General features: G+C 32.8%; 3 protein-coding genes, 1 long non-coding RNA gene and 1 other non-coding gene across 10 annotated transcripts; 3 read left to right on the top strand and 2 right to left on the bottom strand.

Moving 5' to 3' along the window:
- Positions 1–5,696: 5,696 nt before the first annotated feature.
- Positions 5,697–8,828, bottom strand: LOC146912787 (chaperone). Its single transcript, XM_085722271.1, has 2 exons — positions 8,673–8,828; positions 5,697–6,048 (listed from the first exon to the last, which is right to left on the bottom strand). Exons 1-2 carry the CDS (start codon positions 8,783–8,785, stop codon positions 5,829–5,831), a joined length of 333 nt encoding a protein of 110 aa, XP_085578397.1. The 5' UTR covers positions 8,786–8,828; the 3' UTR covers positions 5,697–5,828.
- A 71-nt stretch (positions 8,829–8,899) lies between these two features.
- Positions 8,900–8,973, top strand: TRNAI-AAU (transfer RNA isoleucine (anticodon AAU)). The gene has a single exon. It is a non-coding gene; the product is annotated as a tRNA-Ile (tRNA).
- A 2,544-nt stretch (positions 8,974–11,517) lies between these two features.
- LOC146912785 (uncharacterized) lies at positions 11,518–14,266 on the top strand. Its single transcript, XR_015016890.1, has 3 exons — positions 11,518–11,855; positions 13,343–13,419; positions 13,859–14,266. It is a non-coding gene; the product is annotated as an uncharacterized LOC146912785 (long non-coding RNA).
- A 1,023-nt stretch (positions 14,267–15,289) lies between these two features.
- LOC146912784 (cysteine proteinase mucunain-like) lies at positions 15,290–18,954 on the bottom strand. 6 transcript variants are annotated; one of them, XM_085722265.1, is made up of 5 exons: positions 18,544–18,954; positions 17,455–17,632; positions 16,562–17,045; positions 16,335–16,475; positions 15,290–15,868 (listed from the first exon to the last, which is right to left on the bottom strand). In XM_085722265.1, the coding sequence occupies exons 3-5, from the start codon at positions 16,631–16,633 to the stop codon at positions 15,431–15,433; spliced, it is 651 nt and encodes a 216-aa protein (XP_085578391.1). In that variant the 5' UTR covers positions 16,634–17,045; positions 17,455–17,632; positions 18,544–18,954; the 3' UTR covers positions 15,290–15,430. The 6 variants fall into 6 exon arrangements, with proteins under 6 accessions (XP_085578391.1, XP_085578395.1, XP_085578393.1 ...); XM_085722269.1 differs by having other exon boundaries at positions 17,525–17,632; XM_085722267.1 differs by lacking the exon at positions 18,544–18,954 and adding an exon at positions 18,024–18,537.
- Positions 18,955–20,961: 2,007 nt separating this feature from the next.
- On the top strand, positions 20,962–25,908 carry LOC146912783 (uncharacterized). Its single transcript, XM_085722264.1, has 2 exons — positions 20,962–21,689; positions 25,548–25,908. Exons 1-2 carry the CDS (start codon positions 20,962–20,964, stop codon positions 25,906–25,908), a joined length of 1,089 nt encoding a protein of 362 aa, XP_085578390.1.
- The last annotated feature ends 838 nt before the right edge of the window (positions 25,909–26,746 follow it).

Raw genomic sequence — 26,746 nt, 5'->3', positions numbered from 1 at the left:
AATCTTTGTACTTCTTTGGAGGACACGTGTCGAGCTTTAACAGCTGAAATAGACAGGGGCCGTTGGATTTGCCTTGTTGACTGTGCATCAGACGCGTGCCATGGAAAGCAAATTTAGGGTTACTGTACAGTGAAATGGGACAGCAAAAACTTGGTTTCAAGCACTGACAAATAATGTCCAATCATTATTATTACAAAGTAAATTACTTGTTAGGAAAATAACGTGTGCTAAACTTAGGGAAAAAAAATGGAAGTCAAGTTAGCACCAAATTGAAGATGCTTTGTAGCTAATTTTATGGATATATGTTCTTTTTTGCCAAAACATTACCCAACTTATGAATTCAACTATTAGAGTATTTAAATAGTGTATGATTGAGTTCAAATGGATATTTCTATGAGAGAATGTATGATTTGATTTGTTTAAGAGAATTAAGAGAGATTTTAAGAAGTTAGATATAGAAAAAAAGTGACATATTTTCCTCAAATAGTTTGCAGAAAAGTAAAAAATGAGAACATAAAATGATTGGCTCTATGCGGTTCACTCCTTTATATAAGAGATGCGGGAGGTCGTCATGTTATTTCTAAAACTATGTGGTTCACTCCTTTATGTTTTGTTGATATTGGGGAAGTTTTGGGACTTTATCATGCAATTTGGTGGATAGACAACCTACATCTCATAAATGTTGATTTTGATGTGGATACGAAAAAAAGTAGTTGATTACTTTAATAAAGGAGGGGGAGATATCAGCGAATTTGGTCTCATTATGGATAGTAGTACCCAATATGGTTCTCATTTAACAAACTCTTATGTTGAGTTTATAGAAGGCAAGCGAATGAAATTGTCCATGAATTAGCTAAGGCAGCCACATCTTTACCTAGCTTCCGTATCTTTAATGAAAGTCCGACATGTATTACTGATTTGATTAATAATGAAATGCTATAAGTTTCGTTTTCTAAAGAAAAAAAACTTAGAGTAGTATATGCAATGAAACTAAACAAAAGAGAGTGACGACCAAGTGAGATGCGTTTTTTTCATTAAAAAACGAGATAAATCTTATATCATGTGCAACTTTTTGTATCATTAAATTGATAAGTTCCATCACGTTCAATGATACAATTTTTACATCGAATTTTTATCTTTTTCATATCAATTATGGTCGAAACAGGTCAAATTGATCAACAAAGACGTACAACCTAGCTTACTTTAGCTACAAACTAGTGCAGATTCTTTTTTTCAAATAAAAAAGTTATTTTTTTAAAAATGTTTATTTAACTAAAATTATCATATTGGTAATTTGGTATTGATAAAAAAAACTTTTTAGACTTATAAGACCAACTTAGTTAAGTAAATATGCATAATTTTATTAGTAATAAATATTATTATATTAGATTGTGTACTTTTTTGTATTAAGTTATAAATTTGCCTATTTAGATGTCTTATTCTAACTAAAATAAAAATATGATATACTCCCATTAGTCTGTTACTCAATTGACCTATTTAAAAATAAGTCATATTACTTATTTAAATAAATTAATATTAAAATAGATTTTTCAATATAACATTCCAGATCGACTATCAAAAAGATCAGACTCATGTTTACAGATACATCTATAACATACTAGACGTCTACCATAACTTTTTTTAATCAGATCAAACTTGAATCTTGCAAAGATTAACTCAGGTCCAGGGCCGTTCCTATGAAATAGGAGGCTCGGTTCTATTTTTAAAATTGGCCCTAGTAAAATCAAAACGCAATTCTTTTTGTGTAGCTAAGCTTCATTAAAAAATCAGAATCAGAAGAACTTTAAACACGAAACAAAAGAAAACAAAATAAAATTAAGTGAAAGAAATGTGAAATTTACCTAACGGTGTCGTTTGGAATGTCACTCCTACATCGTAGGAAAGGGAAAAACGAATGGTTTATGCGAAAAAGAAATAATTGTTGTGATTCTTTCAATGGGGGTGGGTATTATAATTTTTTTTGAGGTCCATAGTTTTTAGAGGTTCGGTTCGGTAGCGCTTCTTGCACTCCCCAAGGTCCGGCCCGGCTCAGGTCAACCTATTTTTACCACTATTTCAAGCCATATTACCCAACACTCTCTTCACCATATTTCCACCACCAGACCAATAATGAAGAGTTCCATTTGGCAACCTATATGCTTATTTTGATCAGATGCTTGTAATCTCCCATAAAGTGCAAGTTTCTATCTTTGCATAGTTGCTACCACACCAGTAGCTAATAGGGAATCACTAGGACTACATATTCTACATCAAACAGCAGCATCTTCTACTCCACCTTACCATTATGGCCTAACAAACTACCACAAAGGTCGGTTTCTTAGGTCCACACCCCATTTTCTAAAATATATTTAGCCAAATTAAATCATACAAAAGCATAATTGTACCACGTGGGGGTCTTGCATTACTTTCCATATTGGACAATCTCTTTAATACATACATGGAGTATGTTTCTATGTGTGACATACAGGACAAATGGTTATTCTCCTTTCCAAATTACCTGTAATATTGAAGTGGTAAATAATTAATCTTTCATGTACAACTTGTCATTTAAGTCAAAAAAATGTACAATTTATCACATAAATATTTGGATTCATTTGTGGAAGATTAAAATAAATTTAACAGTATAAATAATTTCGAAATGTTAAGATGTTTTGGAGAGTTAATCTTATTTTTGTCCATGAATTATGATTTAAAGCTGTGATTTAAAGTTGAATTTAATTCATCACAAATAATCATAACTAGTACTCCAAAAACAAAGGAAAATGTTTTATTTCATAATAACATATAAAGCTAGCCATGATTGGTGGTAATATTTTGATAGTGTAAAACTTCTTATAAGTTATACCAACGATGTGTTGCTGACCTTAATCTCTTTATTTTATGTAAATGTGTCCATATTTACTTTCAAACTAAAAGTAAATTGATAAAATTATTTCACATTATAGTATAGCCGAATAAGTTAATTAGAGTGTTTGTTTAAGACTTTGAAGAGAAAAAACTCAATACCTTATTTTAAAAGTCAAGTTTTTGGCGTTGGTTTGAGACATCAGAATGTGTATCTCAAATTCGACTTTCTTCAACTTTTTTTGATGAAGCCTGCTTTCTTCAACTAACAAAATAAAAAGTAAATTTTCTGATAATTTTTACAAATTGTTTTGAACTGTTTTTTAAAAAAGTTTGTAACTGTATATGCCTTTCAAAATAAAAGTATTTTTTTATAATTGTAACCAGAATTAAAATTAAGTTCAACATTACATAAAATTTCTAAAAAACCAAAGAATTTTGCTTTCCACCCAGCACATTTTGCTCGCACCCTGCAGCCATGCCAAAATTGCCCTTGCGCATGTTAACTCACGCTGCGCAAGTTAACTCACGCTACGCGAGTTAATTCATGCAATGTTCCTGTTTTCAAACAAAACCCATCAGTCCGAACTCCAACCACCATTTTCTTTCCCTCCACCTTCAAAAACCCAAAAAGTGCGATTTTTTGGGTCAAAATCATCATCCCAAATCATTGCAAATCGTCAGGAAGCAAGTTTCTACGCTCATCAAGCATCAAATATCAGGTATTGTACCATCTAAACTCATCTCATTTTGCTAGTTTTTGAGCTTGGTTCGTCTGGTTTTCGTAGGCACTAGGGCTAGGTAATTTGGATATTTGTGGCCAATATGTAACTAATATTATATATATTAAATGAAATGAATTATTTTTTTGGTGGATGGTTATGTCACACCAATTATTGCTTGCACTACTTACTTTGTCTCTAATTATTCAACTATTTATTTTATCTCATATTTGTTTTTCATTATATTTTTGTGAAGTTTGTGAGGTGAAACATGTCTGAAGATGCACAAGATCCGGTTAAACTTGAAGTCCGTTATTTAGATGTGAAAAAGAGGGCTTTGGTTCACTGTAAACCCCACCGACAAGTTGGACGAGTTGAAGGCAAAGCTTGACGACTTCTTTATCCATATTGGTTCAAATCATAGAACACGTGATGTGATAGTAAATGTGTCAGGCCTGGACTTCGGGGGGTGGGGGGGATAAGGAAGAGGACTTCTGGAAGACCGTGTATTATCCACAACTTCTCAAAGATGATAGCGACGTTGATTTCATGTTTAGGGTAATGGTTGAGAATAATACTTTGTATCTTTTTGTCCGATCCGTTGAAGTGTAATCATTATTTAAGTTTAATAGTGTAATGTTTGACCGTTTATGTGAGATTATGTAATTTTATAAATTTATGGACAAATTTGTGTAATTTGGATCGTTTACGTGTCATTAAGTGTGTTTAAATGATTACGGGTCATTACCGGCGAATTTGTGTAATTAGAACCGTTTGGATCGTTATGTGTGATTATGTGATTGTGAAAAAAACGATGTTTTAGTGTAATTTTGATCGATTGTGTCGTATTATCCCATAATATTGTTAAACTGGCGTAAGTAGGTTCAATTACGAGCATATTAAGGTTTGGACCCAAACTGCATTCAATGCACATCAGTACAGCATTTAATGCTGTACTGATATATCAGTAGTCCGTGAGTTAACTCGCGCAAGTGTAATACATTGCGTGGGTTAACTCACGTAGTGTTTTATACTATACGTGACTATGCGTTAGTTAACTAACACATAGTTTTACACTTGCGCATCTTAATTCACGCGGCGTTACTTAACTAACGCATAGTATTACACTTGCGTTAGTTAACTTGCGCAAGGGTAAATTTGGAAAGGCTGCAGGATGCGAGCAAAACGTACTGGGTGGAGAGCAAAATTCAAAACCAAATCATCCTTGTTCTGGAACAAACTTAGGCCCCTCATTTCCAAGGCCCAATAGTACTTGTGAAGGTTTGATCACACTTTGATACTAGTTAGTTTTCTTCTTGTATACTCCCGACAAGCTTTTTTTTTTTTTTTTTTTAAACCACTTATCATTTGCGCGCAACTACGAAGATTAATCACTCGAGGTAAGTTAGAAAAGACCTGTGTCATCTGATTTGTTTTAAATATAAATATACTTTTTGAGTGCTTGTAGAGGATGAAAAAATAAGCTCCCAATTAATACTCATTTCCAGAAAGCTCAATATGTGAGGTAATCTCCTCAGTGACCAGCTGAAAGATTGATATTATGCAATAGAACATCACACCAAACTGTGGAAGTTGTTTGAGTACAATGAGTAATCTCAGATTGATATTATGCAACTCTCATTCATATTAAGTCGACACTAACTTATGCATTTGAGTCTTTACCAAATAAAACCAAACTCCAGGCTTTATTGAAAAGTAAAAATCTGATCTCTCAAATTAAGAAAATTCATATGACAAGTAATTTGCTTTCTTGCAAAACATGTGTAGCTAAGGCAAACCCTTGTATACAAGACATTCATGGTAGGTCAACTAAATTTGTGAAGTTATATGGATAAGCAATCTCAAACATCAAATTATACAAACATTGTGCATGCAAGTCAATTCATCTCACAGCTTCTGTGAAAACCAAAGACACTTGTTATCATATAAACTCGCAAGATGTCGTAATACCACGCAATTTGGAACTTCTTACTTTTGAATATCATGAAAACACAATAATACACACTAAGAATCCTATATCCTTTTCTCCTGAAATACTGCGAATTAAAACCATAAAAATACGGTCAAAAAGCTGGATTTGGACACGAGTAGCAGAAGATAAACTTTTGTTACATATACCACCATGTCTGAGGGGATCATAATAATCACAATGTTACATGTTGAGATTCAATATTGTAAGAAAGGAAATACTTATAAGTGAAGAAGATAAAACCACGCTGATTATAGTTTAGAACATTCAGGACATGGAAAATAACCTTTGGCTTGACATTTATCACAAGCTATCTTCGTCACCTGTGATTCACGATTACCGATTGTTTCATACAAATCATCTACAAGGTTAAAACTAAGTAACCCTCCTTCTTTGATCGTTCCAGTTCCTTTGCATCTAGTGCAAGCCGTTCTTCTTACATTGCCACATCGCTTGCACAACCCCAATGAGCTGCAAGAAAAAGGTTTGTGGTACATATGTCAAAATAGAGAGGAAAAAAAAAAATCTAAAGTGTCACTAAAGTTTTGTTATGTTTTCATAACCAGTTTAATTAAGCGCTAATAGCATAAGCGTTTATCATCTAAGTGCTTATGCATAAACTATATCTATAAAAAAGAATATAAAATAAAGTCAATATTTTTTACAAATATCCTACAGAACTTATATAAATAAGCTGAAAATAGCTTATGGACATGTCGTAAGTTGTTTCCATAAGCTCTCCCAAACAGTGTGACAAGTGTTTATGTCGGTATATAAGCTCAAACACACTGAAATGAAAACTGAATTGAGGAAAATAAATAACTCCTACAACTAGAGGTTGTTACAGATAAACCAAATTATGTATGGAAAAGTATAGAAATTATTGGAGCAATGCTGTTCCTTACAAGATACAAACATGGAAATGAAATGCAAAAGAAAGAAAGATAATCTCAATTCTGAGAGAGAACCAACTTCTCTGCTCAACCGAAACCACCCAAACCAATTCCTAATTCTATTACACACCCTAAAACTCCCTCAGATTCCTGAATCAAGTGGTAATATTTCAATAAACTCATGATTTGCTATGATATGATTTCAAAATCCATATTTCATTTGTTAATCAATAGTCCAAAATAAACAGCCTACAATGTTACTTTCATCATACTTCAACAGAATCAACTCTAATATATTTGTTTTAATATTGTAAACTCTATTGCTATGCTGAACCATTTTATGAAAGGTTTAATACCATAACATAGAGTTTTCGATAGTGAAGAAGTCTACTAATCATGATAACTTGAGGATTTTAATTAAACAAGGAAAGGTTGGTTTTAAACAAGGAAAGATAAAGGATTATGTCTCACAACGACCAACTACGTTCAATGATCTGAGGTGAATATTCAAGGTTGGTTTTAAACTAGAAAATGCAGAAGTTCTAATTAAATACGTTCCCTTCTAGGAAAGCATGCATTTATGCAGTTACTAAGTCAAAACCGTTGGTTGAAGATTGAATGTTTTATATTTTAAGCTCGATAAAGTATCGTATGATCTTCCTCCAACGATTCTGACTTACAGACTGCTACATGCTTTCCAGTTTCCTCAATCCAATGTATGTTTTCGCAAAGCTAGACTAACTTATTTTATTGACTACCATGCATGAATCAAATTCTCCCCTACAAGGGCAGGACAAAGTCTACTAGGTATACTAATACAACAAATACAAAGTTTGGATCGACGGTGAGTTTGAAGAAATCATGATGGCGCCGTGATTTTGATTAAACTCCAAAGTGTATGTATGTTTTTGTAAAAATCAGTGACATATCTCGACTCTGTCAAACTCGCTGTCAATTCAAACATGCCCTCAATAAACTTAACCAAGTAAATACTAATGTTTTGAATCGTGGTTATTGGTTAATTTTCTACTTGCTTTGATTTTGTGAAAAATGTAAGGCTACTTCAAACCAACCAAGTTAGAATCTGCATACTTCATTAGCTAATGTCCTCATAGAACATTGGTCAAATAGGAATAACCGAAAGGAACTGAACAATTCTAAATTCATTGATCTGAGATGAATAGAATGATGGTTTATCTAAGCTAAGTTTTGCAAAGCACACACTTAACTATCATAAGAAAATGACCAACACAATGATTAATAGAGATCCTAATACTAACATGGCTCCTAAATATTAAAGATAGCCTTTCAAAGAATCAAACATATATCCACTTTCCATCAACCTTGTAAAACATGTAAATTGAGTATTAAAACTCAGACATCATAGTTTTAAGAATGTAACACTAACCATACACCAACATAATGAGAATTCATAATGCCTATGAATTTGATTCCATTTGAGTAACATTAGCTCTATATTACCGACACTTCAAATTGAAAGCGTGTTTAGTGTCCGACATTTGACACCAACACGTGTAAAAACATTCAATAACTTAACTTTTCTCAAATTATTAATGGTCTCTACGTTAGTATCAAATTCGGTGTCCGTGTTTATGTACATTTAACATGAACACAGACACAAACACCGATAGTTCGACGCCTATAAAATTTTAAAGAAAATGACATAATTCAATATTATCACATGTCTTTGCATGTTATTATAAGTACATTTAACACGGACACAGACACAAACTCCAACAGTTGGCACCTATAAAATTATAAGAAAATGACATAATTCAATATAATCACATGTCTCGGTGTGTTAGTATTAGACAACATAACACATGTCGGACATTGTGACACAACTTCTATCATAAGTGTCGGTGTTACAGAGCTTAATAGAGCAAAAGAGAAAGTGGGTCATTGAGACAAACTCCGACAGTTGGCACCTATAAAATTTTAAAAAAATGACATAATTCAATATAGTCACATGTCTCGGTGTGTTAGTACCAGACAACACTAACACATGTCAGACATTGTGACAGTCTTCTATCATAAGTGTCGGTGTTAATAGAGCATAAGAGAAAGTGGGTTATTGAAACATAATATGAAAAATAAAAAACATAAACAGAAACTAGATAACAAAGTTAAAATGAATAAAAGTGAGAAAAACCCATCAAATAAAATGAAATGAAAAAGAACCTGCGTTGAGAAGAAGAGAAGAAGGTATCAATTTTGGGAGCAGCAATGGTGGCAGATAGAAGAAGAACACCAACTGCTAAACCAGCTATTTCACTTGCTGTTATATTATCCATTCTTTTTTCTCCTCTCTTCTGTTCTTTCTTTCTTCAACCAATATTTCTATCTTTTAATTTTCACGAAAACAAATAATTGAATAAATATGATAATGTCAAGACTTTACCACAAGTGGCCCATTAGCTCAGCTGGTTAGAGCGTCGTGCTAATAACGCGAAGGTCGCAGGTTCGAAACCTGCATGGGCCAAATTTTTTTCATTTCTTTTGATTTTTTACCAATAGTAATTTTTGGAGGTGTGAATAGTATAAATATAGACTCGATATATACTTCTTCACAGAATTTAGGTCCAAAAAACAGTCACAGATTTAAGCCCAAGTTTAAACTAAAATTGAAAACCATTTGTCATAGCTTTTAATTTTATTTTTTTGACAGAATATAATTATTTTTTTTTCCCTTCAAAAAAATAGTAGTAAGTGAAAAATGTCCTAAAAATTTGGAAAATTTTCTTTTTGAAAAGAAAGTGTTTTAATCTTGACGTTGGTCAATTTTTTTTTTTGGTGAAGTGACGTTGGTCAATTATATGTATACATTATTTCACCCTTTCAAAAAAAAAAAAAAATGATTTCACATTTATTCAAAAAAACAATTATACAAACTTTCAATTTAACGGTGCAAATTATAATATAGTTCTTTGATTTAATCCAATTATGATAACACTGGTCTTTTTGCACACGACCTAAAGACAGTGATGTTGAAGTCGACCTATAGAGGATAATTAAACAAGAACAAGGACAATCCTACAAAAATTTCATAACAAATAGATGCTGCCGGCAGTCATTGTTTGTAACATACACATACAAGTGTATAGGTGAAAACTAGGAAAATTTGAAATGCTTATATCATTTGAAAAAAATGGTTACAAGTTTTATATTGAAACAACTCATCGTTACAAAATCGACATGTGGGATGAGTTTTTAGTCATTGTCCCTTTTCAATATAAGACTTAAATTTTTATTAATACATACCCTCAATACATATTGTTAGGACTTAAGCCATTTGGTGCATTCATAGTTTAGAGGGTGACCCAAACCAAATGGAGAATATTTTATACAACATTAAATTTTACTACTCCGGTCTGAGAAAAAATCAAACAAGGTTGTTGTAATTAAGAAGAAAAAATATAAGCAAAACTATATTGCTTATACCAATTGTTACTCTATTTTATCAATTCAATGTAATTAAGATTTTTGATCTCCTGTGGACGTCCCAATGTATCTTCACAGCTTCAACCAATTGGATATGTTATTATGAGATGAATCCTCTAGTCCACAATGAGTATCTAGTTTGACCTGGTTCTAGAAAAAAAAATTAGGGTGTATAAAATACAAAATATATTCAATTTTTAAAATTTCAAGGCTTTGTATGTTGCACCCTAAGTTGTACATTGATTCAACTCGGACGATGGTATTAGAAAAATTAAACTTCACATACATTATATATATGGCATGACTAGAGTTTATAATGAGTGACACCTCACCATATAAGATAGTTTTACAAGGACGGGTTAGGTTCAGTACAAAATGTAATAGATAAGACGTTGATTGGAATCTGTCAATTTTCACTTTTCTCTACTTAATGTTTTTGAGTTTTACAGTTGTCACATTGAAAAAAAAAGTGTGAATTAAGGAAAATAACTTTACCATTTCAGCATCATTTTGTTTTCTTCTACATTGGGAGGGGGCACCAATTCTATTAAGAAGAAAAGAATATGGTAAGTTTTGCATATGGCACTAACTTACTAACTATACTTTAATCGTCTTATTCATGCAAAGCATATGCACCTACTATACTTGTTTTGAAATAAAATAATAATGTCCTTCTCTAAAGATATATTTGAATGGAGGAGTTTTAAGGAAATTATAAAAAAAATTAAAAACAGATTAAATGCGATTGTAATGTTGATTGATTATATATTATATATGATTTTTATTTTTATTTTTAAAAGCTTACATAAGTATTCTAAAATACAAACTTAACTCTCTAAAACACTCACATCTAAAACCCTCTAATATCTTCATTCCAAACATAGTATAAGTTACCTTTATTTTTATAATTTTAAGAAATATAAATGGATCCTCCGCAAGGTTTCAGGTTCGATTCTCTCCGGTACCAATTTAGGTGGGCTATATAGCTTTTTCATTTTGACATGAAGATGTGTAGCTCAATCAACTGAGCTACACTCATGAGGACGATTGAGCTAAGAGTTTGAATTAAATGTTCATGATTTGTGTTCTGGCAAACAAGAAAATGCTAATATTTGTCATTAAAAAAAGTTGATGTTGCCGGACCAGTCACATTATTTGTAATATGTTCAATTTTCTGATTCCAACTCTTTTATAAAAAGTAATTAAAAAAACGAGTTAAATATTTTAATCAAGAATATCTTGTTCAAGGCTGCTACTACTACTTTCTTTCACGGATGTTCCTTGGAATGGAGAGAGATGCGTGTGAAAATTACTGAACCACTTAAAGTCAATGTGTTAACATGTTAAGAAAAGGTGAAAAAAGAAAAATTGTGCATATTTTGGGTCATAAGAGACGTTCGGATGATCATCTACGTTATGTCAAGAGATATCACATAAGTGAGTCATCTCATTTATATAATATTTAACACTCACTTTTCATATAATATTCAACACTCATTTTTTCATCGAATGTTAGACTTCTAATCCACATTTATCATACCGTTTTTAACGACCACTAAAACAAAAATTACACATTTAGTTATGGAAAAAGATTGGTGAACACCCTTTTGGTGATACACCCTCCTACCACTCTTGAGTTGGCAAAAAAAAATATTAAAAAAAGAGGCCTTGTGACATGGAAACAAACATAAAATTAAAAGAAAAAAGGAAATAGCAGATCTTTCATCTCTCTACTTCATCTCTCTCTATCCTCACGGAGAAGTTTCCCTCTCCCCTCTACCAACACGCGATCTCCTCCCACCGCATGTCCTCTTCTGCAATCTCTTCCAACCGACATGTTTTCTTTACAGCAACCGTCGTCTCACAGCCATTGTCAGCTCACAATCAACAAACGTTTTCTTTCTGCAATCTCTCTGTTCTTAGGTGAGGTTAATCTCAAATTTTCATTTCATTTTCTGACGAAGATTTGTGTTTATGGTTTATTTGTCTGCATTTTGAATGTTTTTCTTCAAAATTGAATTTTTTTTTTTTGAAATGATTTGTTAAACCCTAATGAGATTGTAATTTGTGTTGATTTGAAATTATTTGTGACCAACTTTAAAGGAATTAGAATTTCATGGTGTAGAAATTAATCATATTAGAGTATGATACTAATTTTGTGAGAATTATAGGTTAATTGAAGCCTGATAATATTTAGAAGTTTAGGTCATAATTTTGTTAAAATCTTCTGTTACTTTAGTGTCTTATTGTTGTCTTTTGGGTTGTTGCCTATTAAGATGTTATGTTATTGGTTGCATTTGATGGGATCTACAAATGGGATTGGGATGGTAATTTGTGTGGGTTAAGTTAAGTCATTATTTGGCTAGCTTGTGTCAAAATTCACAAGTTTTCCTCCAATTATTTAGTATATCTTTAGTGATTAAGCGACTAATTTTTAATGAACAGATTTGTGGTCACAATTATGTTAAAAAATGGCTAATTGCGGGAATTTTGGAAGAAAAAAAAAGTGTGGTTAATTATTTGTTATAATATGGTTAAGTGCATTAAACTAATGTTGAGAATATGTGTTTGTATTTGTTATAATTGTTGTGAATATTGTTGCAAAAGAAACATGAAATTCAATGACTCAGTTGCAAGATCTAAGGTGAAATATTGTTATCCGTTAGAATATCTCATTAAAATGTATTCTCTATACATTGTATACGTAATAGTAGAATAAATTAGGTGAAGAAGGAAATGTTTGTGATCCATTTTGTGATTAAATTAAATATATTTAAAATCATTATAACATCTTAAATGGGGTTTGTTAGACTTATATGATGAATTGATGTGTAGTTTCATTTTTCTCGTAGTAGTAGGTCAGTTGATTAGTGAAGAGTTTGATGAATTTGTAAATTTCATGTTTGAAGAGAATTATGCCTATGAATGATTCATGGTGAACAAGCTTGTAGGTTGAGTTGTATGGTTGTGCAGGAGTTGTGATGTTTGTGATGATCAATCTTAAGATTATATTAATGAGTTTGTGGTCATATGAGATGTCTTATGTTAGTTTTGTATTCGTCCGGCGTGCCAAGCAATATATTTGCACATAACATATTTTTTTTGGATTCATTGCTCTGTTGTTTCATTTGATCATGTATATTTGTTTCAACTTCATGGGATTATTGAAGCCCTTTTAATTGTGCAATTAGTTGGACTACTTTGTACTTATAGTTGCAGGGACATTTGGTTTTGGCTTCACATATCTTATCTTGGGTTTCTTTGTTTTGTTGTCATTGCTTTTTTAGCATCATTGGGGTGGTTTTGCATGTTTTTTGTTTAGTTTTGTATGTTAAGTCTCGCTGTTAGTTTATACAGTGATATTTGTTCAAAAAAAAAGTTTATACAGTGATGAATTTATTTGGATGTAGTTTTCTTTACTTGGCATTCCTTATTCAAGCTTTTCAATATGTTCATTTAGCCATGAACCGTGAAACAAAACAAAAAGGTATGTTACTTCCTTCGATCAATGTTCCTTTTTGCGTTAAGATCTTGCATCCTTGTTATATTATGATTAATTAGACTTTCATTTATAGAATAGAGGATCTGTATATATATATATATATATATATATATATATATATATATATATATCTGCATTATTTTGACTTTTGTCAAGGCGAGCAAGGAGACAATGATGAGAGGAAATGCCAAACTCCTCCCTTTTTTGAATGATTGAGACCTTCTAATTCATGTGATTTAATTTTGAATTGGTTCATTTGATTACTATGCAAAAGTTGGACCAAGAACAAATATAGTTGCTCATTAAGCCATTGAACAAATAATGATAAAAAAAAAATGAATTATGCTCATTGCAATAACATGTTTGGTTCTATTGTTATTTTCTTAAGTTCGATATAGAAGCATTAACATTGATGCATTTTCAGGTTGGTCCATTGATTAACAATTTGATTTTGATACAAACAACACATCCATGAAAGTTGTGAAAATGAGAGCTTTGATATTGAATGCAGTGCTTAGATCAATTGAATTCTCTAGGATTGATACTTATCAACAGCAAGTCAACCTAATGACATACCATCATAGCAGATACAGTACGTGGTGAACTCAATCACAAGGAAAAATTCATCCCTTTGTAGGAAATTTGTAAATTAGTGATAGGACTTGATGAGTTGTAGTTCTATTGTAAAATTATAACAAGACATGCTAAGTTGTAGTTCCGCTGGAAGATATTATCATTTTGTTATAAGTTTTTAACTTATTTTTTGTATGTAATATTTGTTAAAAAAAAATAGGTTACTCTTTTGATAAAAAGTGGATACAAGCTTCAACAATTTTTGGTTAGTTTGCGAGTTTCTGTCATATTTTTGAAATTTCTAAAAACTTATCATAGAAATACCACAAGTGTGTCCCTTTTATATGTCTTATAATGTTATGAGATGATAAAAAAAAGTAACAAATGTTAATTTCAAGACTAAAAAAAATTATAGTTACTCCTTTGATAAAAAAGTGGGTACATGCTTCATCAATTTGGTTAGTGCACGAGTTGCTGTCATATTTTTGAAATTACTCAAAACTTATCAGAGAAATATCATGTGTGTTCATTTTATCACGCCTAAAGACGGACAAGTCATAATTTATGACAAAATAGTGGTCACGCACCTGTAAAAATATGGTCACACAAACCATATATTTGGCTAGTTTATCTTTCCCAGGTATAAATAATCCCGTTTTAGGCGAATCGAACATATAATCTAATTTGGTCACTGCACTAAAAGTCTTTCCAACCATAAATAACTTCTTTTACAGTCTGCGAGTTTATCACACCTAAAGACAGATAAGTTCTAATTTCTGAAAAAATAGTGGTCACGCATATTAAAAAATGTGGTCACACATACCATATATTTGGCTAGTTTATCTTTACCAGTATAAATAATCTTGTTTTAGGCAAATCAAACACATAATCTAATTTGATCACTGCACTAAAAGCATTTCCAACCATAAATAACATGTTTTACAATCGGCGAGTTTATCACGCCTAAAGACGGACAAGTTCTAATTTATGAAAAAATAGCGGTCACGCATGTGTAAAAATGTAGTCATACAGACCATATATTTGGCTAGTTATCTTTCCCAGATGTAAATAATTTCGTTTTAGACGAATCGAATGCATGATCTCATTTGATCATTGCACTAAAAGCATTTTCACCCATAAATAACCTGTTTTACAATCGACAAGTTTATCACGCCTAAGGACGGACAAGTTCTAATTTATGAAAAAATAGTGGTCACGCATGTGTAAAAATGTGGTCATACAGACCATATATTTGGCTAGTTATCTTTCCCAATGTAAATAATTTCGTTTTAGGCGAATCGAATGCATGATCTCATTTGATCATTGCACTAAAAGCATTTTCAACCATAAATAACCTGTTTTACAATCGACAAGTTTATCACGCCTAAGGACGGACAAGTTCTAATTTATGAAAAAATAGTGGTCACGCATGTGTAAAAATGTGGTCATACATACCATATATTTGGCTAGTTATCTTTCCCATGAGTAAATAATATTGTTTTAGGCAAAATATATACATGCGAAGATTTCCGATTCCAAGTACACAACAACAAGTAGTGCTTGAAGCACAACTGTGATATCTACTACAAACGGTTGGTGGGTTCACAGGTGAAGGAGGAGATGGTCCAGGATTTGGGGGATTTTGGCCCTTCTTTATGGGATAGGAAGACTGCATTGCAATTCCACATATGCCTCCCACGCTTGTTGCTAGATTACGTTCCATTCTTATATAGTCTGATTCTCCCCAGCTCTTACCCCATGAATTCCTTACCATCCAATAATCGACTCCATTTTCTGTTCCATACCCAACAGAGGTAACACCATGGTCTAATATTGTCCCACATTTTCCTGTGAATATACCCTGCAAAAGTTGTGATAAGTATAATACCTAAAGCCAGAAAACAAAGAAAGCAATTCACATAGATACGTACAAGAGAGTCTAGCAATACTTTCAGAAGGCCTTGTAAATTCTTGTGAATAGCAGAAATAACAATAATAATTCAAGTATCATAGTCCAATAATAAGTTAGTAGTTACGCTGAATCACGAACCTCTGACTTCTAACTTCTTAGGTGTCCCTTACCAGATACTTATGTTGTTAATCATAGTCCAATAAGAATGTGCCAAAATGATTACATATCAATCTAACTTACATTTGAAAGAGATTAGGCCAAATTCACATATGTACTGATTAGATTAAATATAAGGCACAATTCTATGCTTTAGTATGCATTACTAGTGTCGACTCTTTCCCTTCTACTCGTATTGCATGATTAGGAGCTTTTATTTTACTCTGGTGCATCGAGTAAGTTAGAATAAGAAACTTACGGATACATATAACTGGAATTCCCTACCACCAGCTTCAATTGCAACACTGATTGGCTGATTAGCTACAGCCTTTTTCAAGGCCAACTCATCATAGGTAGGAACCTGTTCACAGTCATCAATTGAAACAACTCTAGCATTTTTCTGTGAGACAATACAGCAGAGGAAATTATTAGTAATTATTGGAGTGAGAAATATTACAAGCAGTGGAAAAATGAAGACTAACTAACCTTGTATTGATCACATTTACCATCAACGCCACGATAGGGATAATCCTCATCGCTTTGGACTTTTAATTGCATTAGTTATCTGTTGTGAGGCTGTCAAACTCACTAACGACCAATTTTCTGAGTTTAAACCATTTACTCATATTCGAGCTACGAGTGCAGAGAAAATAGAATTGGGGCAAAGGAAACAATTACAATGCAAAATAACATTGATATTTCCATTGTTCCTTCTTTGTACATTTATAAGTGATTTTACAGTACACACATGAATTCGTGGAACATTACAATCATATCATTTACATGGTGAATAAGTACTTGACACAATAAAACTGAAACTAAATAAGTTAATCATGTGATATACATGGTCGAATAAGTAAATCACATAATAAAACTAAAATTAAAAAATTGAACGAAGTCGTTTGGAGTTGATTCATCTGAGCTTGATTTCCATCAATGATTTGGTTTCAAAAACATGCATCAATCTTACCTGAAAATGAACCATTTATTATACATCAATACCTTTAGTCTGGAACAATTATACACTACATGCATTTCACACAAGAAGCTAATTTTCTCATCCAACAGTCTAACGCATCTCTAATTATAATAACCATTGAAGGGCATTTCAATAATCATAATAATAATAGTAACAATAACATAACAATGTTAGGAAACCCTATCTACGTTATTACGCAGAAAAAAACTAATACAAGTGAAAATATGTGGGAAAGACTTCCCTTTCAAACATTTGTTTCGTAAAAGATTCAGGACCTTGTTTGATGTCCACTTTTTCACCTACTATGTAAAGTCCCAATGGTGGAAAGATGTGAAACAAAAATGACTCAAAAACTTTAATCAAATCTAAATTAAAATATGTCATTAATGGTCCGGCAAACCTCAATGTGTTGAATTTGTGTGCTTCACCATTCGATTGACCTAAAGTATTATTTTGTGTTGGAAAATTACAGTTAACTAAATCGATTATCCATATGACCATAATCTTTCAGATGCGTGACCATTCCAGAATTTTGATATTGTCCGTCTTTAGGCGTGCAAACCTTGAGGATTATAAACCTTGTAAAAAAGTTTAAAGGTACATAGGATTAGGCGAATATATAGAACCACTGGACAACATTGAAGACTAACTACATATCAAAATATTTTGGCATAGAATTATAGACTCGATTAGTATCAAAACCACATAATTATGTTAGCTTAGCTTAGCTCTAACAAAGATCAATATTACTAAATTCGGAATCTATTACTAACTGTCACATGGTACTTACATAATTTTTTTTCGTTATGTATATTTCTATCCATTTATAAACTAGACATAATCAGAATCAATCTAATTCTCACACTATGATACCTCTATAAACTTTAACTATAAACTATTTATATAACAAAAGATAAAATTTAGTCAAAACTATTTTTATTTAAGTTATAAGTTGTTTTCATAAGCTACCTTGGAGGGCTTATTGAAATAAGCTAATAACATATCTTATGTACATGTTATAGGTTGTATCAATAATCTCTCCCAAACAGTTTCAAACATTCTTAGGCTAGCAACAAATTAAAACAGACCTTTGTTAGAACAATAAACATCATAATCAACAAGTTAAATTGAATCTAACAAAGACATTATGAAAACTATTCTTTCAAAAAAAAAAAAGTCATTGTGAAAACTATGAGTTTACAAGAGACTATCCCAAACTTCTGTCAAACAAACTTTATCACTCAATTAACTTAAGATCTTCCAGAATCTAAGATAAATTGCATTTATATTTCTATAAACAAAAAAAACCTTAATTAGATATTACTGTTATGGATGGAGTAAATTGAGGTTTACAATATTCACAAAAATGCTTAAATCTAATTCAAATTAGATTGATATGAGGAACAAAGATCACCCAAAAAATGAAGACCTAATAGAAATCACAAAATGTAACAACAAAATCAACCAAGAGGAATATGAAAGAAAATACCTGAGTTGAAAAAGGAACAGCCAGAAAGAGATATTCGGGAAAGAGATCTTTGACAACGGAGATGAACACACGACGGATTATTAGGGGCGAGTGAGTGAAAAGGGTGGTTCAACAAAGGACACCAGAGATGGAGAGAAAGTAGATGAATAAAAATTGTGACGGCAAACGGCGGCGATGGGAACGGCGCCGTCGACGGCGAGGGTGTGGCGAATGAAGAGGAATGAAGAAAATGGAACAAGGGTGAGAGAGAGAGAGAGAGAGCAGTGGGTGAATGAATTGGAAATTTGGGAGAGGTACGGTTAAAATTGATTTTTTTGTCATTTTTAATTTTTTTGTGTGACATGTAATTTAACTGTTTTTTAATTATTAATGACATTGCCACATAAGAGTGGTAGAAGGTGTATGCCACCTATGGTGGTATACCTATCACTGCTCGTTAGTTATTATGTTGACTTTGAGAGAAGCTGTTTTGACACAAATTTTGATTGTATTTGACACTATAAAATACATCCCAGACTAACATGTTTTTCAACAAAGATGATAGAGAAAAAATGATTAATATATCCCAAACTAATGTGTTAATTATATCTTTTCCTTTCAAAAAAAAGTAATATGAGTATTATTCTTTTCATTTTTTTGGCTTAGCATGTTATAATACAAAGTTTTCATTGACGTTAAGCATGACTAATCTTAGTTGGGAAATCAATTGGACACATAATGTGAGTTCTCTCATTTCAATTAAATTTTTTCTATACACAAAAGTCAGCGATTAAAATCTCTTATCACTTGAATCAATTTATTGTTGGTGTAATATTCTATATTTTTCATTTATATATTTGTATTAATATGTAAAATGATTAAATTGATGGATTGTTGTTGGATGGAGAGACCAAGACTTGTGTTCTCACAAACATAATTTTTTTTTTTTTTTGACAAAAAACATAAATCTAAATTATTTAGGTACACTTACACAAATAGAAAAAAACAGAAAAAGAATAATCAATCTTTTTATTAAAACAATTAATTATTGAATGCAACATTTGTTCCTCTTTGTGGTAAACAAATGCATCAACTTTGACCAAGTCATTTATATTTATGATTGTGATCATCTAAGAATTATCCCCGTGGAGAAAGTATTATTATTATTATTATTATTATTATTATTATTATTATTATTATTATTATTATTATTATTATTATTATCATCATTATTATTATTATTATTATTATTTTATTACGAGTTTGTCTAACATTTTCAATATTACACATGTTAAAGGGACTAAGAGTAACAATTTTTTATTGAAAAATTATAATTTCCAGTCACCACCAAAAAAGATATTGATTCAACAATGTGTTTACGTTGGATTTTCGTAAACAACCGCTGGTTTACACATGGTAACTTGCAAGATCAACCAGTAAATCTTAGGACATATTGTGTTTGTTCTTGTTGTTAGAAATTCTGTGTTTTGGTGTCGAAAATATAAGAAATACAATAAAAACAATCGAATTCAATCCACTTGAACTCAATCGAACTTAACAAAGTAAAGTGCAAGAACACTTAAAGAAAAAAGGGTAAATTGCATTGATTAAATAAGAGTTGGTACACAGATTCATACATTGCAACTTGTGACTCGTTTCTCGCTTCCATACGGATACTTTGAGTGTAAGTTTGTATGATGGAATTGTGACCCGTTTTTCCTATGAAAAACTACTATTTATACTAAGTCTAGAAATAACTACACTTCTTTGAAATTCAAACTACAACTGCCACAAGTCGACAGTTTTACTTATTTGAAAACAAACTTAAAATACAAACTGACTTAAAGAATAACCGTTGATAACCACCTTCGAAAACTGCTTTATCGAAGTCTTCTACCATCTTCGAACCCATATTTGCTTTCAATACAACACTCTGTTCGAATCTTCTTTAAATCTAGGTCAACTATACTTTGACCACATTTATTACAGCTAGTAAAATATATTGGCTAACAAATTGCCCCCCAGAAACGCCATTTTCGATTTCACCGAAGAAGAAAAAGACGTTTTTGAAAAAAAAATAACTAACATTCTCCATCGAAATGAATGATGTCAGTATTTAATTCAAAACTAATTCAAATTTCCTTTAAATACTGACCCCACAATCTTAGTTAGTGGGCCACGTTCTCTAACATTGGAAAAGACAACACTTTAATGGTAAAACTGTCAAAATAAGATCTTGACATGTGTCATGATCAAAGGTCCATATAAAAACAAACTCACCTTTACTCTTCTCACTTTTCACCATTTCATTTTCACTTTCACTGTTCCTCTTCTCCGCCAAAAATTTTCTCGAAGAAAACACTTTGAATTTTCTGCAACTTCTATCTTTAACCACGAAATCTTCACTATTCATCAAATTCTCACAAAAACACTTAAACAATGACGAACGCAGCAGGAACTTCTCATGTGAATCGCGAAGAACCCATTGATTTTACTAAAGAAATCGCCAGTGCTGCTCCTGCTTTTATGAATGAACCAGAGATCAATGAAGCTGAAAAAGCTATCTGGAAAACCCAGGTAATCATCCCTTGTACTGATACTCCACATGCATTCTTAGGCCCCATTTCTCTAGAACCTGAAACTCCAGAGATTAACTCTCTTTTCCCATGCATCGAAACTCAACCTCCTTTAATTTTCACAAAAGGTCCTTTTGACCTAAGTTTTGTAAAATCCAAAATTAGGACTGAACCAAAAACTTATCCAGAATACATTGCTTGGTTAGACAAAGTTCAAAAACAAAAGGGACAATTCTGGAAGGAGAAAGGGATTTTTGATCTCATCCAAATATCTCGATATGGTCCAAAATACCATAATGAATTGATATTTGCTGCTTTACATTTTTGGAACCCATCGAACAACAGCCTTCACTTGAAATGTGGAATGCTCACTCCTACCCTTTTAGATGTGGCTGGCCTTACTAGCTTAAAACCAACTGGATACACCTTTAATCCAGATGTTACCACCTCTCAATACTCAGTAAATTTCGATAGCCCTGCCTATGGTTTGTTTATAGCTAACAACCATGATACCGAATGTGCTGAAGTATCTGCAGATGAACATGTAGCTTTCTTGACCTACTGGTTATCTATGCATGTTTTTTGCTCAAGGTCAGTACAAGTCCCTAAGAAATTCATGTGTCTAGCTAGTCAATTACATGAAGGAACAGATATCTGTTTAAGCAAACTGATTCTAGGTTCTTTGTATGAAACCCTTAACCATACAACTAATAATCTTAGAGATTATCCCCAAACTGGTGGGAATTTAGTTGTATCAGGACCCATATGGTTGTTCCAACTATGGCTTTTAGCCATTTTTGGATCAAAACTTGCTTCGATCCTACCTTCCTCTTACACATCAGCATACTCAGACAAGACCACTGAAGGTATAGGCTTAGCTATGTTTCACCCCGATGGGAATAAGTCTTCACAACAACTTTTTGAGAATGCTTATGAAACCCTGCTTGATTGTCCCATTTTCACCCCTATGATGGCACCATTTACCACTAGGAAATATGGACCTAACTGGTTCAAAGAGGACTTTCCCACTACTTCGAAAGCAGCCAACAAAACAGAAATCAATGCTATATGGGAAGCTTATTTGACCCCTACCTATCTATCTAGCAGACTTACACCTGGTAGTCCTTATGGAGTATATGGTTATCAACCTAACCATGTAGCTAGACAGTTTGGTATGGTTCAATCGAAACCCAGCTCTTTGTTCAAAAGTATAAGTGAATGGAAAATTCCTCTGATCGAACCTGTGTGGAAATCCATAATTCAAGCCAGGAAAACAACTGTGTTCGAGCCTACATATTTCTCAACATCATTTGCATGCTCTGAAGCATTCTTTCGATGGTGGCGAAATTATTACACACGCCAATCCAATCGAGGGAATCCTGATGAATTGCTGCCTCAACTGACCAGTACTTTTCACACTTTGCAGAACAAAGACAAGAAGACTAGAGGTACGCACATTAAAGAAATTCAGCAATTTCAAAGATATTATCAAACAACATATGACCCTTTACATCCAAAGAGGACAGTATATTATGCTGCTCAAACTCTGAGAGATAAAGTTCGAGAAAAAATTCCAGAAACAATTTTTCCCCCTGGAACACCCAATAAATATCTTTATGTTTTAGAAAAGAAAATGAAACTAGCAAAACTTCCATCTTGTAATCTTGCTTTGGCCTTTAGGCCACCATACCCAAAATGGTTACTTTATAATTTCAAATTCCCACAAAATAATTTAGTAACCTATGCTAAATGCCATTTATACCAATATAATGGTGAACTTGGCTATGAATTATCCCAAGTTCGAATCGAAACTCCCAGTATCATGGGTATGATTTTTCTTTTACTAAAATATATTAATACTATTTTTAGAAGAAATAGTACTTATCTGTATAATCACATATTTCAGCTTTGCCTTTAACTCCAGGAGAAGCAAAGCTCGATGATGCCAGCACCCAGAACACTTCGAAAAGCAAGTCTGACAAGAAGAAAAAGAAAGCTTCCCAAACTAAAGAAGTTGAATCGAAGAAATCTGAGACTGCATCAAAGGAACCTTCTAAATCAAAGGAACCCAAAGTGAAAACAACTTCATCAAAAAGATCTTCTAGATCAAAGAACAAGAAAGAACAAGCAACTGTCGATCTCTCTGATGATGATAGCGAGGTGGAGATAACTAAAGAACAGATTGAAGCTTCCAAAGTAACACTTCCCAAAGTCCATACTGAAGGAAGAAGGAAAAGAAAACAAGAACAAATTTCACTTGTCCAAGAAAAGGAAGTCGAAGTGGAAGCTTCTGAAGGTTCTCCCCCCATCTCACCATCTAAACCATTCAAACGTCTTCGAAAGACTTCTCATTCTAGTGCTCATTCACATGTTGGTGATAATGGTTCGAAGGTATTTTATCAAAACCATATTTTATACGCAATGTTTCTAAGTATCTTGTTTTAAGCATTGATCTTATTCTTTTTAGGGTATCGAACAAGAACAAACTAATCCATCACAACATGGGCAAGTTCTTCCTTCTTCGAAGACCACTTCACCAATTGCTGAAGACAAAGAAGATGAGCATGATGATGCTAGCAGTCCAGAAGGTCTTAAAGTGGATCCTCCTCAACAACAACAAACAGAAACACCCACTGATGACTTGGTAAATGATGAATCACTCAACAATGATCAATCTTATTCTGCACCCACCCTTGGAGATAATGTATCAAACTTTGCTACTGAAGATACAAACATAACTACTCGACAAAATGCTCCTGGTGATGCAGAAATGATTGCTCAACAAGATACCCCTATGATCGATCTAGAAGAAATCGATCGATTGGCCAAAGATGATCCTTTCAATGCCTTTGCCTTGATAGCTAAGAGTAATACTCTTTTCTCAACTAGCACTGGCCAAACTTCTGATTCATCCAAGGGAAATCCCTCTGAGACTTCAAAGAACAACCTGCTAGCAGAATTTCAAAAGAAGATCATCGAAGCCAACTTGCTAGAGTTGATTGAAAAAGATGCTGGAGCTCTTGCTGAAATCAGGAGTTTATTTGAAAAACTTGGTGCTCTCCCAACTGGTTGGAAATTTCGAAACCTGTTTAATTATCTTGAACCAATGTTGGAGAGTGCTAATCAAAACTTCCAGAAGAGGAAAACTGATCAAGCTCAAATGGCAGAGAAGAAAGCGCATCATGATCAAATTGTAATCGAACTGTCATCCTTCCAAGAGAAATTTAAAACTCTTCAGCAAGAAAGAAACAATGCGAAGCAGCAAGTGGTTGACATCGATGCCAAAATTAAAGAACTGGAAGCTCAAAAAGCTGAAATTTTGGCTAAGGATGAAGCCAGAAATCGAGAAGCCAATGAAGCTATTAACAAATTCAAGCTCTCCAAGGAACTAGAGTCTACCATTGCTCAACTTGCAAGTGACAACCATGCTCTCGATACTCAACTGGCTGAATACAAGAGCCAAATCGAGAAACTCATCTCATCATTTGAGATTTAGTTCTGTTTCTATTTTATTCTCTAAGACTTTTATTTTATTTCAGCCTTATCGAATATCTTGGTCTGTAATGTCTTTATAACAATTCGTGGACCATTTTCTATTTCGAACGACAATTTCTTTTCAATCATCGAAATTCCTTTCTTATTTTCTTATATCGAATTTAAATTTTATTTAAATCCAAATAAGATTGGAACAATTTCCAAGACATTTTAATGATGAGGAAACAAAAAAGTAACTTTTTTGTTTAACCCAACAAGTTAAACTTGCCTAGGAAGTTGAAAAGAAATAAAACAAATAAATGACCTTTTAACACAGATTAATCCTTTTTTTTTTTTTAAAAAAAAAAAAACCTTTAAAACTTCCCTCAGGTTACGAAGTTAAGTAACCATTGGCCATCGGAATAACTGTTCCCACGTGTCATCATCTTCAAAGCAAGAAGAACCGTTTGATTGAGCCACTTCTTTCAACTTCCCTCCACTATAAATATGATTTTCCTTTTTATAAAAATCACTCTTTTCTTTGTTTCGTCTTCGTCTGAAAAATCCTTCTTACTCAAAGCTTTTTCTTTCTTAAATCATCATGACCACCATTGATAATCTGAGTGATGATCTTTTAGTCAAGATTGCTGCAAAGATTGCTGCTCAAAGCAGGAAAGATCTTTTCGCTTTTCGCCATACCAATAGCAGGCATTGGCGCGTCAGTGAGGATTCTGAAGTTTCTAGGGCTTTTGGAAATGATGTCCTCTACTTCCTCTACGACCCCAATGAATGGTACAACAATGCTATGGTGGCTCATTCTAAGTTTGCTTTTAAACTTAGACTCTGGAATCATGGCAACGCCATGTTCTGTATTCTTCGAAGCACTCAACACATGTTGGATGCTAATCCAAACATTGAAGAACTAAAACGCCTCCTTACTACTGCTATCAACGCCACTGGCTCTCTGAGTGCAAGGTACTACCTTCTTCTCATCAATGCGCTCTCCATGCCTATGCCAGAAAACATCCTCGAAAACTTCGAAGATCTTGCATGGACACATCGATTGGCAGAATTTCGAAGCGACATTTTGGGAGGAACTTCAACTTATCGATTTCGCTGTCCTTGGTGGAATAGGCCCATGCCTATTTGGCTTACTAGGCGTCGTTTTTGCAACAACTACCACAACTGTGCAGGAGATGGGAGAATTGGAGGTTGGTATTCACTTCTACCTGGGCCAGATCATGAATACTACTTGGTCAATGCTTGCTTCAAGTGTCGTCTCGATACAGAAATTCGCTGGTTTCTCGATCGTTTTGGGATTGTAACTGAATGGTGAAAACCATCTTTAAATGCTTTTAGTCTTTAAGTACTTTGTGTTTTCTTTTGTAATGGTTTTTCCATTTTAAGCATTTCGATGTAACCAGCCCATCAGTTGGCATTTTTAAATTAATGCCAAGTTTTTATTTCGAATCAAATTACTCTTGTGTAATTTTAATTTCTTGTAACATCGGTTTATATTTTTTCAAATATTTACCGTTTATGCGTATAATTCTCTGATCTTCTTGTAATTCTTCGATCTCATACGCATTATTCGAAAAAACTCTTAGAATTTTCCATGGTCCTTCCCAACTAGGAGACCATTTTCCTAAACATCGATCCTTTTTATCCATCGGCAAGATAACTTTCCAAACTAAGTCCCCTTGCAGGAATAATTTCGATTTAACTCTTTTGTTATAGGCCTTTGCTATTCTTTCTTTTTGCTTTGTAAGCACTTCTAAAGCCATTAATCTTTCTTCATCAATATCTACTAATTCATCCAACATCATATCCAAATATTGATTTGTTGGAATTTCGATTTGTCTTTGAATTCGAGTAGATTGAAGTAAGATTTCTGTTGGCAATACAACATCATGGCCAAATGTTAATCGAAAAGGAGTAGTATTTATAGATTCTTTAGGAGAAGTTCGAACTGCCCATAAAGCTTCATAAAGAAACTCATGTCATTCTTTGGGTTTTTTCTTTTGGCTAGCTTTTCTTTTGATTATAGTAATCAAATTCTTATTTGCTGCTTCTACCTGACCATTTGCCTGAGCATAATATGGTGTTGAAGTCAACAACTTATATCCTATTTCTTCAGCAAATTTTACCATCTTTCGACCAGTAAATACAGATCC

This window comes from Medicago sativa, chromosome 6 (assembly GCF_051527215.1).
Source record: "Medicago sativa cultivar Bolivia chromosome 6, Bolivia_mono, whole genome shotgun sequence".
Lineage (NCBI taxonomy): Eukaryota > Viridiplantae > Streptophyta > Magnoliopsida > Fabales > Fabaceae > Medicago > Medicago sativa.
The sequence above is the reverse complement of the archived record's forward strand: the minus strand, read 5'-3'. Positions and strand labels throughout refer to the sequence as shown.